General features: G+C 47.0%; 1 protein-coding gene across 3 annotated transcripts in view; it reads right to left on the bottom strand.

The window, feature by feature from the left end:
• ARFGEF3 (ARFGEF family member 3) overlaps positions 1-11,735 on the bottom strand; it is a 127,515-nt gene extending 115,780 nt beyond the window's left edge. For all 3 annotated transcript variants that reach the window (XM_074948501.1, XM_074948502.1, XM_074948504.1), the window contains exons 1-2: positions 11,413-11,735; positions 8,957-9,011 (exon numbers count right to left, since the gene is read on the bottom strand). In XM_074948501.1, coding sequence (XP_074804602.1) covers positions 8,957-9,011; positions 11,413-11,497 — 140 coding nt within the window. In that variant the 5' untranslated portion in view covers positions 11,498-11,735. The remainder of the gene's footprint in view (positions 1-8,956; positions 9,012-11,412) is intronic.
• Positions 11,736-14,680: the final 2,945 nt, after the last annotated feature.

Below are 14,680 nucleotides of genomic sequence, written 5' to 3'. Positions count from 1 at the left end.
ACGAGTTCTGACTTTAATCACATAATTGCTTAGGCCATATATTTCAAGAGTATTCATTAAATGCGGATGCCCAACATAAAATACCTAAGGGTCTGATTTCTGTTGGTGCTGAGCACTAGTAAATACAGTTGAAATGAACTCACCCTCTCTGAAAAATTAGGGCCCAGGTGTCTCTTTAGTAAACACCAAAATTAGTGGACAGGTCTGAAAATTTCGGGATATCCTATGTTCCAGTTTACACATCTCTAAACTGGGCACCATAATACGCGGCACAGCAAAGTATTGTGAAGTTTAATAAATGAGCGCTTATAATGCATTTGGAGAACCTTTGCTGAGCAATGAAGGCATACTATATTATTCATGAGGCCCTACCAAATTCACAGTCCATTCTGGTCAATTTCATGATCATAGGATTTTTAAGATCCTAAATTTCATGATTTCAGCTATTTAAATATGAAATTTCACAGTGTTGTAATTGTAGGGGTCTTGACCCAAAAAGGAGCTGGGGGGGGGGTATTGCAGGGTTATTGTGGGCGGGAGGGCTTTGCAGTACTGCTACCCTTACTTCTGTGCTGCTGCTGGCAGCGGCGCTGCCTTCAGAGCACCGCAGCTGGTGAGCAGTGGCTGCTGGCCAGGATCCCAGCTCTGAAGGCAGAGCCGCTGCCCGCAGCAGCACAATAGTAAGGATGGCATGGCATGGCATGGCATTGCCACCCTTACTTCTGTGCTGCTGCTTGCAGAGCTGGGAACCCGGCCAACAGCTGCCATTCTCCAGCCACCAGCTCTGAAGGCAACACAGAAGTAAGGGTGGGAATACCGTGTCCCCCCTAAAATAACCTCATGATCCCTCTGCAACTCCCTTTTGGGTCAGCACCTCCGATTTGAGAATCATAGCATCTCAGGGTTGGAAGGGACCTCAGGAGGTCATCTAGTCCAACCCCCTGCTCAAAGCAGGACCACTCCCCAATTTTTGCCCCAGATCCCTAAATGGCCTCCTCAAGGATTGAACTCACAACCCTGGGTTTAACAGGCTAATGCTTAAACAACTGAGCTATCCCTCCCCCAAAACGCTGGTCTCCCCTGTGAAATCTGTATAGTATAGGGTAAAAGCACACAAAAAACCAGATCTCATGGGGAGAGACCAGATTTCATGGTCCATGATGTGTTTTTCATGGCTGTGAATTAGGTAGGGCCCTAATTATTCATTATGCTAACACCACACACTGATCCATCTCCTACCTGTCACTGTAAAAACTGAGGGTTAGATTCTCAGCTGGTGTGAATCAGCGTAGTTCCCCTGACAGCAATGGAGCTATGCCAATTTACACCAGCTGAGAACCTGAGCATACATGTCTTCCCCCAGTGCCTCACCACACGCTAGGGGTGGGACACTACTGATACACAAGTTCCATGTAATGGTTCAGAGCAAGGTCGACAGTGACACTTCTGTGGGTTGGCAGGAGGTAATAAGCCATTAAATACTATACCCATTCTTGGAGAGAAGAAAAGTTAGATGAAAGGGACTTGACATTCAGGTAGTGAAAAACTTGGGGGTTGTGGAAATATACCTTAGAGCTCTGAGGAAATCACTTTAGGAGAAAAAAAAAAAGTAATATTTTCTAATGCTAAGTTGCCCGGCCAAGGTAGAAGCATTGTACACATAAAACATACAAGGCAAAAAAGACAAGTCTCCAAAGTGTACCGAGGGGTAAGTTTTCAGTATGGTGGCTTTGCCTTTTTATGTGCACAAAAATTTGCCCCAGCATTAACCCCCTTTAGCTATCACCGATGAAGGTTGAAGATAGCAATTAAAAGAACTACAGCAGCTACATTTCTGCATTTGTAAACTCATTCTGGTTCCTTCCTTTACAGGGGTGCTAGAACAATTTTTACAGTGAGGGTGCTGAGAGCCATTGAACCAAACTTCAAACCCTGTAGATAATGGAACTCACTTCAATCCAGGGGGTACTGCGGCACTCCCAGCACCCCTAGTTCCAGCACCTATGTATGTACCTTTTACTCCACGGTATGGCTCACAGCCCCCACTAAGGGCCCATTTTCTATTTCAGTTCAGTTATTGTTAGTAGACCATTAAACATGACTAGAAATTAGACACTTAATAGAGAAGATGGGATAGCTCAGGTGTTTGGCAATAGGATGTAGAGCTTTTCACCTTGAAGATGCCAGTAGGAATCTAGCTCAGCTGAGTAGCAACTAAGTCATTAGAATCAGAGGGCTGGCTGCTGGGCTATATGAAGTTATTAGGGTTGCCAATTTTGGTTGGATGGCAGTTTCATCACATGACAATCTTTAATTAAAGATTAATCTTTAATTCCTGGAGACTCCAGGCCAATCCTGGAGGGTTGGCAACCCTCTATCTTAGGCCACTTTCTCTTGGACAGATGTGGCCATTAAAAATAGTCCCTCCATTTTATCTATTTAGGTATTCATAAAGCCCCCATGTGATGATGTATTTATCTTCACAACCCCCGTGAGTTAGGGAAGCATTATCATCATTTTACAGATGGAGAACCGAGTCACAGAGAGCTGAGAGGTTAGGTGATATGTCCAAGGTTGCACAGGAAGACCAGCACAACCGGGAACCAAACTCAGATCACTTTCACCCCAAGCCTTCCTGCCTTTCTATTCGATGCCCTCATTGGACAGAATGGGCATGTCGCCCTTCCCACCCCTAGGTGCTGTCCCCTTGGGAGAGAGCTGAGCCACACTGACAGAGTAGTGTGAGAAAACCCATGTACATGTTCAGCAGGGAAATGAAAGGCCTCAGTGTCAGGAGCTGGGTATTTTTGTTAGGAAGTAAGACATTATAATTGCAGTCCCTCAACTGGGTTAATTTTCACAGTGGTTTTCAAGGATTTAACCCCTATTAATGTCAAGGGCAGTTGAATGGCTACATCTCCCTACTTTGTGCTGGGAAGATGAACCCCAATGGGTCTCAGTTAAACTAAGTAAAGCCGTGACATTCAAGGCTGCCTCTCCTTCCTTAACTCTCCAAACTCTGCTGAACATAGCTGGGCTGTGGGGCAAAATACACCTCAGGTTTTGTCCTGTGTAATAGGTATTTCATCTGGGAAGTGCTGAGGTTGCCTTGGAAGAAGCCATGATCCAAAAGCTGCAGCAGACCTCACTCATTTGTTGCAAAGGCCTCAGGAAACCATTTGATCTAACATGCCATATGTTCAATAATACACAGGCGCAACCCAACAGGGTGAGCTAAGAATAGAGCAGCAGGTGTACATCAAAATTGCCTTCACTTTGCTGGAATCAGGCAGATCCTTAATGTTCTTCTAATGTAGTTTTTGTACACTCAATTTCCTTTGTTTTTTTTAAGAGTAATCTTAAAGCCAATTGGAGAGCATCCCCTCCACAATGTCAAATCAGATCTCTAGACTCTTTGGGGCCAACATAAACCAGCTTAGCTCCACCTGGCTCACTGGATTTGATATAGTTAGGGCCCTACCAAATTCACAGTCCATTTTAATTAATTTCATGATCAGAGTATTGAAAAAAATCATAAATTTCATGATTTCAGCTAGTTAAATGTGAAATTTCACAGTGTTGTATTTCTAGGGGTCCTGACCCCAAAAGGAGTTGTGGGGGGTCACAAGGTTGCCGTCATGGGGGTTGCGGTACTGCTACCTTCACTTCTGTGCTGCTGCTGGTGGAGGCGATGCTGCCTTCAGAGCTGGAAAACAGCGGCTGCTGGCAGGGAGCCCAGCTCTGAAGGCAGAGCCACTGCCAGCAGCAGCACAGAAGGATGACATGGCGTGGTATTGCCACCCTTACTTCTATGCTGCTGCTGGCGGGGCGCTACCTTCAGAGACGAGCACCTAGCTAACAGCTGCTGCTCTCTAGCCGCCCAGCTCTGAAGGCAGCACAGAAGTAAGTGTGGCAATACCACAACCCTGTAAGATAACGTTGCAACCCCCCTGCAACTCCCATTTGGGTCAGAACCCCCAGTTTGAGAAATGCTGGTCTCCCCTGTGAAATCTGAATAGTATAGGGTAAAAGCACACAAAAGACCAGATTTCTTGGGGCGGGGTGGGAGGAGGGGCAGATTTCACAGTCTGTGATGTGTTTTGAATGGCTGTAAATTTGGTAGGGCCCTAGATAGAGTGTTAGCGAATGCAGTTCTTTCACTGACATTGTAAGAAGACTATTATTGCCAGAATTTTGTATAGTATTCTTATTAGGCACAATAGTTCACCGAAAAGTGGCATGTAACAGCTCTACTGAGAGCTAATTGTCCACAGGTCAACATAATAATAATATTTAAGGAGTTATGCTATACAGAAAATTATGTTCTTATGGTCTTGGAATTAAGGCAGGTCACCAGGAGGTGGCATGCCTCAGAAATGTTCCTTTCAGGCAAGAGATAACACACACCTATCTCCCTGTCTGGTCATTTGTGTATTGTATACCTCACAATTTATGTCTATTTGTACTGACTAAATAAGTGATTGCAAAATTTATGAGAGGAAGTCTACAAAATGAAACAAACAGCCGGGCATGTCCTGTTTATGAATAAAGACAAAGGATAGGACTTGGTATATCTTGGGGGGCAAAAAAACCACACTGGATCCTTCACCTAGGAAGCTGATACGTCTGTCTCACAAAAGGAGGGTCACCGCAGTTTAGCTATGAAACTCCACAAGGATTTTGGAGTGAGACAAATTCTACAAGATATGAGAGTATCTAGTCAGTCAAGTCTAGGCTCTAAATGCATGTTAAGTTTTTATTTTATAAGTAACCATTTGTTTCCAAAACGTCTACTTGCCTTTTCTTGAATCTCTGTCCTTTGTTAAATAAACGTATACCTCATTTCTCCGAAAACAAATCTAAGCACTGTGTATTAAGCAGAGTGGGGATCTGGGGTGGAACTGATAAGCTGGGGTGTACAGTTGCTTTGGGAACAGTGAATCTGTGAATGCTGCACATGACCAGTGGTCCAGGGGCAGGATACTTCAGGGAAAGGTTCGGAGGTCTTGAGGGGTGGACTGTGCCTATTGCTAATCTGTAGAGTCACAGCAGAGCCTGCAAAGGCCTAGAGGGCAGTGCTTGTGTTGCCTGCGGGGTAGGGGAGAAGATCCCCAGCAGCCAGAGACAAGGCTTTCTCACGCTAAGGGCAAGTACAAGGTGCCTCACTGCCCTGGGTACTCCCAGGAAGCATCAGAGCATTCAGCGTGGCAGCTGGTGTTTTGACACCTAGGGCTCAACACCAAACGTTTTATACACACATTCCATTTTTTGTAGAAACAAATAATTACATCTTTCCTGATAGATCTGTAGGTTAGATTTCAATTCACCACAGCTGAAGTTGTCAAGACTTCTGGTTCCAAAAAATTAGCATTTGCAATGGAAAAGCCAATTCACATTAATAATGCTGGGGCAAAAGAGTTCTTAAGCGATGATGAGCAAATGAAAAAGCTGATCTGTGGAAAGGCTGGCAATGAGGACAACGCTACGTAACACTATCACATGGATTAGCGTGAAGAAAAACAACTACAGTGAGCAAACTATGCCACAGATGGGAAGATAAAGGGCCAGCCTTACTCCTTCCACTTCAGCCATGGCACAAAGCAGGGTAAACTGACCCTAACGGGTCACCTGAAAATTACTCAGGTGTGGTGGAGTTCTCAGCTGGCATGAAGCAGAATAGCTGGCTCCTACCCCAGCTGTCCCCTGCCCTCCATTCTGATATAGACTGCATGTTTGGATGGGAGAGAGTGTCCGTGGGATGAAGCAGAGCAAGATGCACTCTGCCAGTTCTGTACTGACATATGGTTCCATAGGGATCCTATCCACTGGCATAAATCAGAGCAACCTCTAGGCTGCTTTAGTTTGTCCCTGGGCACACGATGAATTATAGAGGCATAACTGGATCTCCTATCCCGCAACTCTACACATACATTTGCCGAGTGCATCTTGGAAGAGTAACAGATCTGTTCCCAGATTCCCAATGTTCCCAATACTTTGCATTTGAAGTTATTAGAGTTGGTTGGAAATTCTGAGAATGCTGATGCATTGAAATTGAAACATTTTGTGGAGTTGGTTTGTTTTTAACAAATTTGCAGTGGAAATCTACCTGTTTTCCTGCCAGCGTGCCCACACGGCTCTTGGCAGGATGGCAGCTTTCTTTGATGGGGGAAGCGGTAGATGTGGTATATCTTGATTTTAGTAAGGCTTTTGATACGGTCTCATAGGACCTTCTCATAAACTAGGGAAATACAACCTAGATGGAGCTACTACAAGGTGGCTCAATAACTGGTTGGAAAACCGTTCCTAGAGAGTAGTCATCAGTGGTTCACAGTCAAGCTGAAAGGACATATGGAGTGGAGTCCCGCAGGGATCAGTCCTGGGTCCAGTTCTCTTCACTATCTTCATAAATGATTTAGATAATGGCATAGAGAGTATATATATAAAGTTTGAGGACCATACGAAGCTGGGAGGGGTTGAAAGTGCTTTGGAGGATGAGATTAAAATTCAAAATGATCTGAACAAACTGGGAAATGGTCTGAAGTAAATAGGATGAAATTCAATAAGGAAAAATGCAAAGTACATCACTTAGGAAGGAAAAATCAGTTGCACACATACAAAATGGGAAATGACTGCCTAGGAAGGAGTACTGCAGAAAAGGATCTGGGGGTCAGAGTGGATCAAAAGCTAAATATGAGTCAACAATGTAACACTGTTGGGAAAAAAAAAAGCAGCAAAACATCTGGGATGTATTAGCAGGAGTGTTGTAAGCAAGACATGAGAAGTAATTCTTCCGCTCTACTCCATGCTGATAAGGCGTCAGTTGGAGTATAGTGTCCAGTTCTGCGCGCCACATTTCAGGAAAGATGTGGACAAACTGGAGAAAGTCCAGAGAAGAGCAACAAAAATGATTAGAGGTATAGAAAACATGACCTACCAGGGAAGAGTGAAAAAATTGTGTATATGTGATAAACAGTAACAGTTTTCAAATACATAAAAAGGTTGTTACAAGGAGGAGGGAGAAGAATTGTTCATCTTAACCTCTCAGGCTAGGACAAGAAGCAATGGACTTAAATCGCAGCAAGGGAGCTTTAGGTTGGACATTAGGAAAAACACTGTCAGGGTGGTTAAGCACTGGAACAAATTGCCTAGGGAGGTTGTGGAATCTCCATCATTAGAGATTTTTAAGAACAGGTTAGACAAACACCTGTCAGGAATGGGCTAGTTATTATGTAGTCCAGCCATGATTTCAGGAGGCTGGACTAAATGACCTGTTGAGGTCCCTTCCAATTCTACAGTTCTATGATTCTATCACAGGGAGCCAACAGCCTGGAAGCCCTGAGAGCCCCAGCTCCTAAGCTCCCATCCCAGGCTCTTCTGAAACTCAGCTAGTGGGCTGCCACTGAGTGGGGCTCCCAGAATCTTGGCTCCCTTTCAGCCCATCAGGCGATCTGATGAGGAGCCAGGAACCTGGAAGCCATGTTCCAAATCTTTGAGGCCCTCAGGTTAGCCAGGACTCAGAGCGCTTCCAGACACCTGGCTCCTCCACAGCTCACCAGGCAGTCTGACAAGGAGCCAGAACCTGGAAGCCCTGGGAGCTCCAGCTCCCAGCTCAGCCAGGGCAGGCCTGCAGATTCCCAGTTGTCCTTCAGCTCACCAGTCTGACTGAAGAGGAAGTAGCTTGGAAGAGTTAGCTCCCAAATTCCTAGGCTTGTAGCTTCTCAGCACCCTGGGCTCCCAGGGTCCACGGCTCCAGGGCAGTCCACCATGCTGACTGCCCCAGAGCTGGGTCACCAGACCCTTTCATGGGAGATTGTGAAATGTTTGAATTTTACTCCAAATCGGAATGAAATCAGCTTTCAAAATATCAAAATCCTCCGCAAAACGGAATTATCTTTCCCCAGCCCACTGTACCCTATGCCAGACAATCCGCATACACCTCCAGACGATTGTAAGAGGAAAAAAACCATGCCACTGACAGTGAATTTTGAAGGCAAGATCAGAGGTTTAGGGTGCAAGATGGCTCACAAAGGGGGTCTATAACTAGGCTTCTTTCTGAAAAAACTGCTCCCTCTGCTACAGCTCCAGTCACTTGGCAATGCTAGTGCAGGAAAGGCTCCTATGGCTGCTGCTATCGGTTTTAAAACCATTCTATTTGGCCCTGTTCTGACCAAGTTTCAATGATGTGGTAGTAAAAGCACTGGCAGCTGCCAGAGCCTCGTCTAGCCTAGCACTCCTGATGTCGCTACCACCCATGCAACTGCACCTGGGATAACAATGCAGTGAGATCTGTCAGGAAAAAAAAAAGTCTTGTGTTGACAAGGTAAAAGCTTAGACTTCCTAAGGAACCCTAAAGGAACTTATGAACTAAAACTCAAACTGAAATGACAGACCAGGGATTTCAAACCTAAAAAGTGACCATTTGGAAACAATATTCCTTTTCTCAATTTCAATTTACTGCTTGGCTAACAGTGAGAGTTCACTGCCACTTTATAATATGGAAGACCAAATAACTAAAATAATAATACTTAGCTCTTATATAGCATTTTTCATCAGGCGATCTCAAGGTGCTTTACAAAGGAAGTCAGTATCTTTATCCTTGCTTTTGTTGAACTTACTGAGGCACAAAATGATTCAGTGACTTGCCCAAGGTCACTCAGCAGGCCAGTGGCAAAACCAACACTAGGTTTCCTGAGTCCCAACCCATTGTTCTATCCCTAAGACCACACTGCCTGTCCCAATCTAATTTCCAGCACTCACTGAACGATCCAGATTTAACAATACAGTATATCAGACTGAAAGGAGCAGTGAGAATAAGCAGGCTTCCATCATGAGTGTCATCCTGCCACAGTCCAGCTTTCCTTTCTCACTGAACATCAGTAATATACTTCTGACCATTTTTGTAGGCTTTGCCAATACCCATGGCGTCACATGATCCAAGACATTTATGTTTCCTTACCTCAGCTTGTATGGAGGGATCTTGGTAGCAGCAGCATCAGAAGATTCCAAAGTTTCTGTATGAGTGAAGGAAAGAATAAGAATGTTAAAGGAGACAATGTATTCAGGATCTAGATACTGTACATTTCCACAGTTTTGAATTATTGTTCCCAAACCTGACTCCTATCAATAGCACTGACAGTTAACTTACAACTTATAATTTCAAAAAATTCTCTGTGGGCCTCATCCTGTGTGAGGTATTGAGTGCTTTTCTCATTGTAGGGAACCCTTCTAGATGTCAGCATGGTGACATATACAGGACCCTGGAACAGGGTAGTCTATCTACAAACTTGCACCAAAACAGCAGCAGCTGTGGATTACAAATGATTTAATTATTTCAGTCCAAGTCTGTGTGCGGACACTGTTCCAAAATCAGCTTGTATTAGGTGAATTGAAATATACTATTTCTTTTGTTTTTTCAGTGCAAATATTCGTATTCAAAAATAAAAAGAAAGTGAGCACTATATACTTTGTATTCTGTGTTGTAATTGAAATCAATATATTTGAAAACGTAGAAAACATCCCAAAATATTTAAATAAATGGTATTCTATTATTGTTTAATCATGCAATTAATTTTTAAATCACTTGACAGCCCTAGTATAGATCAACCCCATCACTGACTTATGTTGCTTGAACTCTCTCTTGAGTCACAACCTCTCTCTGAAAATTTGTGTGCAGCTCATTACACTTGGTTCATTTTCACTAAAACAGGCACTCGTTTTATTAGGTAGTTAACAACAAGGTATGTGCAGTGAGGTGCTCTCAGAACTGACCTCTTAGCATAAATTAGTGGTTGAGAAGTCACAGTACAAAAAAATTGCATTGTAACAGAAAGCACATTCATCAAAGGACACCTTATGTATGTGCTCACTGAGAACTAAGAAAAAATACTTCCAATGTACTGTACTTGGTATACAGCCCAACCAGCCTTATCCTTGTATGGAAGATACATATTTTTAAAGAATTCAGTGTTATATTAGACTGAATGGCTGCATGTTATTAAAACAAGCAGTGGTTCTGCAATCATCTTGTTTGCTCAGCATCTCTATCGCTGGCACTTTAGAATAGTAAAATATTACTTCTCTTTCCAGTGAAATAACTTAAGGGTCTACCAAATCTTACTCTCAAAGAAAGGTGTTAATAATTCCAATGTGATCACCAAACACACAGTTCCCTTAATATAAATACTAAAAAAATCCATAAAATATGCTTATGGTGATTTGAGTCTGGAAAGGGGAAAACTACATATCAAATGAAAAACAAATGAATAGCTGTTTATACATATATTTATATTGTGCCAGTCACAGTACTGTCTAGGCACCAATATGAAAATATGGATTTCCTCTGAAATCACTGGGCTCTAGCAAAGCACGGTTTGGCCACACAGGGAAACCTGTACTTTTAAAAATGACATCAGATGATTGAATCACAGCATATACATTTGAGGGATAACAATAAGTAACCTGCCAATGAAACGTACGTTTAGAAAGAATAAAAAATGAATAGTTTTAACATATCATGTGATTCACAGCAATCAGAATGCATCTGAACTTGAGATGATGATGCACTGAAAATAGTAAAATCAAAAGCATTTTTTTTTTTTTTTTTTTACAAAAGGGACATTAGCTTGACACCTGTGAGAGATGAGTAATTCCTCTACCCAGAAGACTGCAACCTCAACAGCTGTCCTCATTATATGTCCTTTTCAAATTTCATTAGCAGTTGTTAACAGCCTTTCATATGTTAATAGCTAACCCTATACAGTCTATGCTGGACCATGTCAGCTCCCCAGTGTTGTGTCAACCAGGCACTCTTTGGGTCATTCCCTTCTGAACAGTTTTACAACGAAAGCCTGACAAAAGAATTTACTTACCTGGCAACTAAGGCAAATGCAATAAACCTAATTTCAATAAAACCAGTGATGCTACAAGGAAACTGCCTGCAGTGGGCTCACATCAGCCTTCCAGCAGTGGTGAACCACTGAGTCATATACCTGCAAGCTCATATATGCAGCTCGAAAAACAGATCATTAAAAGCAATCCTACTTAAGCCTGTCTGCGCCCCGGCTGGAAAAGGAAACACTGCAAACAGCTCGGCTTTCCTGAACGATTGGCGCTCACGCTGAAGGCCAACAAATCGATAGCAATATGTACGTTAGAGCCTCCAAAGGGGGGTCGGGGGGAGGTAAAAATACTTTAGCACAGCTATGGCTTGGGGTGCCTTTAAATCAATGGGGGACAGGTAGAGATTTCGCAGGCACCGCGCGTGCACGGGGGAGGGGGGGAAACACTGCAAATACATTAACAGCGTATCCATAATGGGAGCCGGGCGAAGCAGGGGGCTGTCCGCGCTCTGTCGCGGGGGCGGGATGGGGCAGGCACCGGGCAGGTGCCCCCTTGCCTTGCCCGCCTCCTTACCAATGGCCCAGCCGCAGCTCTCCTTGATCGCTTTGTGTTTGTTCCCCGACGCCTCCTTCTGCAGCTTCCTCAGGATTTCTTCCATCTTAGCGCTGCACCCCGCGCCAAGGAGACGGCAGGGCAGAGAGCGGGGCTCGCCCCTGGCCCGGCTCTAAGCGGGGACGGGGCGCAGCATCCCGCCCCGGGCGCGCCGCTGCTGTTGATGAATCACGCTGAGCTCCATGACGGAGACACGTCATGTGCCGCGGCCGCCGCCGCCGCCGCCGCCGCCTCCTCCCCCCCTTGCCGGCTTCCCCGGCGGGCAGGTCCCTGCGGTGCCGCCGGGCTCCGGGAGGCGGCGGGAGGCGGCCGAACCCTCAGCTCCGCCCAGCGAGGCTCCGGGACAAGGTGGCCGAGGATTGGCTGGCCGGGGAGGGGGGGCCCGCGGCGGGAGAGCGCGCGCGGGCGGCGTGGCCGCGCTGTCCCGCCAGTGCACACCTGGGGCCCGAGTCTCTCTGCTCCAAACGTAGGGCCCTGTAACTACGTGGCTGAGGGGCGCGGGGGAAAAGCCGGCTCTGAGGCACAGCGGAGGGCTTGCCGACAGCACAGCCCCTTCCACCCGCTCCCTTGACGCCTTTGAGGCGCGGTGGGCGCTGTCCGAGGTTCTCTGCTCGGTGACCCCATCCGGTTCCCTCTGTCTGACCCTTTGATTGAGGGGAAGAGAGAGAGACCCCAGCCCCAGCCCTTGCGGCTGTGGCTACCATCACCACTGCCACCTAGGAGGGGCCCTTTCACACGTGGGTGCATGTCCCGTTCCCCCCCCCCCAAACTGCCCGCCGCATAGCCGTGCCCATCTTGTCGGGCACTCTCAGGAGAGGAATAGTTGTTGACACTGGGCGTGGCACTAGGTAACTCGAGAGGGTGGAAGACCATGAGTGTCGAGGAAGCCCCCCCACTCTGGGCCCAGGCAAGCCTGAACACTTCTCTCCCCTGAAGGCTGCTGTGTTATACATTGCGTTTGCTTTTGTTTTGTTGCATAGTTTTGTTTTATCTTTTTTGGTGATTTGTGTAAGTGTGTTACGCAAATAAATTTTTTTCTGCTTCGGAAAAAAAAAAAAAAAAAGACAGCACAGTCCCTAGCCACGGTGAACTGTCATGACACTTGTTGCCGTTCCCTGCGTGTTTCGAGCCCAAGGCGGTCGCCTCCTCTTGCCAGCCCTGTGTGCGCCGGCAGCACTGAAACGCTCTCCCTGGAGATTACTTAGGGCACTAAGAAACCACCGGCCTGTTTTCATTGTGCATTTAGGGCCGCCTAACCCTGCTGCCTTTGATGTCGGTGGCCAAAATCTCACCGTTTTCAGTGGGATAAGGAGCAAGCCGTAAATACCTAACAATTCCCTGTTGTGTGCATGTGGCATTAGTTTAAAGGAATAGTGTTCATCTTGAAACCATAAGTTGTAAATAAAGCATAAAAATGGCCATACTGGGTCAGAGCAACGATCTATCTAGCCCAGTATCCTGTCTCCAAGTGGCCAGTGCCAGGTGCTTCAGGTGGAGTGTACAGAACAGGGCAATTTTAGAGTGATCCACACCACTGTCTTCCCCTCCCAGCTTCTGACAGTCACAGGCTTAGGTCCCCAAGCATGGGGTTGCATCCCTAACTGTCCTGGCTAATAGCCGTCAGTTGACGGACCGATCCTCCATGAACATATCTAGTTCTTTATTAAACCCAGTTTTATTTTTGACCATCACAACATCCCATGGCAATGAGTTCCACATGTTAATTGTGTGATGTGCAGAGGTGAAAGTAAGCCGGTACACCCCGGTACGGCGTACCGGTAAGAGCCAGTGAGCCGTACCAGGACCGGCTTTCCGAGAGGGCAATTTAAAGCCCTGGGGTAGTGGCGGTGGGGCTGCGGCGGGGATTTAAAGGGCCCTGGAGCTCCAGCCACTGCTACCCCCACCCCCAGGGCCCTTTAAATCCCGGCCTGAGCCCTGCTGCCTGAGCCCTGGGGTAGCAGTGGTAGGGCTCTGGCGGGGATTTAAAGGGCCCCGGAGCTCCAGCTGCTGCTACCCCACTGGGGCCCTTTAAATCCTGGCCTGAGCCCTGCTGCCTGAGCCCTGGGGTAGCAGCAGTGGTGGGGCTCTGGCAGGGATTTAAAGGGCCCCGGAGCTCCAGCCCCCGCTACCCTCCTGGGGCCCTTTAAATCCCCGCCTGAGCCCTGCTGCCGAAGCCCTGGGGTAGCAGCAGCGGGGCTCCGAAGGGGATTTAAAGGGCCGGGGCGGGAGCGGCGGCTGGAGCCCCAAGCTCTTTAAATTCCCGTCTGAGCCCTGCTGCCCAGTCTCTGGGGTAGGGGTTGTGGGGGGGCTCTGGCAGGGATTTAAAGAGCCCTGGAGCTCCAGCCACCGCTACTGCCCCGGCCCTTTAAATCCCTGCTGGAGCCCTGCTGCTGAAGCCCTGGGGTAGTGGCGGTGGGGCTCCAGCGGGCATTTAAAGGGCCGGGGCGGTAGCAGCGGCTGGAGCCCTGGGGCCCTTTAAATCCCCGATGGAGCCCAGTCACCACTACCCCAGGGCTTGGGCAGCAGGCTCAGGCGGGGATTTAAAGGGGTCGGCGCTCCGGCAGCTGCTACCACAGTGGAGCCCCAGGCCCTTTAAAGCTCTGCTGAGCCCAGAGCCCCTGGGTAGCGGTGGCAGCCGGGAGCCCCCAGGGCTCCTCAGTGATTTAAAGGACCCGGGGCATCACTATGGTAGTGGCAGCTGGAGCCCTGGGCCCTTTATATTGCCCCCGAGCCCTGGGGCTCCCAGCCGCCTCTGCAGCTGGTAGCTCGGGGGTGATTTAAAGGGCCCTGGGCTCCCAGCTGCCACTACCACAGCTGGAGCCCTGGCTCTTTAAATCAAGATTTAAAGGGCCCCGGGGACTTAAGGCCCTGCCTCTTCCGGTTGAGGCCACGCCCCCTTCTCAGGACTCCGTCTTACCGGTAAGTCCTCGAACTTACTTTCACCCCTGGTGTTGTGAGAAAAAGTACTGCCTATTAATTTAATTGGGTGACTCCTGGTTCTATATTGTGAAAAAGTGTAAATAACACTTCTCTAGTCACTTTTTCCACACTGTTCATTATTTTATAGATTTCTATCATATCTGTCTCTTTTCTAAGCTGAAGAATGCTAACCTTTTCACTCTCTCCTCATAAAGAAGCCATTCCATACCCTTGATTTTTTTTTTTTTTTTTTTTGCTGCCCTTCTCTGAACCTTTTCCAGGATTTCCTAGCCTGGGAGGAGACGGAAGG

This window comes from Natator depressus, chromosome 3 (genome assembly GCF_965152275.1).
Source record: "Natator depressus isolate rNatDep1 chromosome 3, rNatDep2.hap1, whole genome shotgun sequence".
Taxonomy (NCBI): Eukaryota; Metazoa; Chordata; order Testudines; family Cheloniidae; genus Natator; species Natator depressus.
Note: the sequence above shows the minus strand (reverse complement) of the source record. Positions and strands in the feature narration are given on the sequence as shown.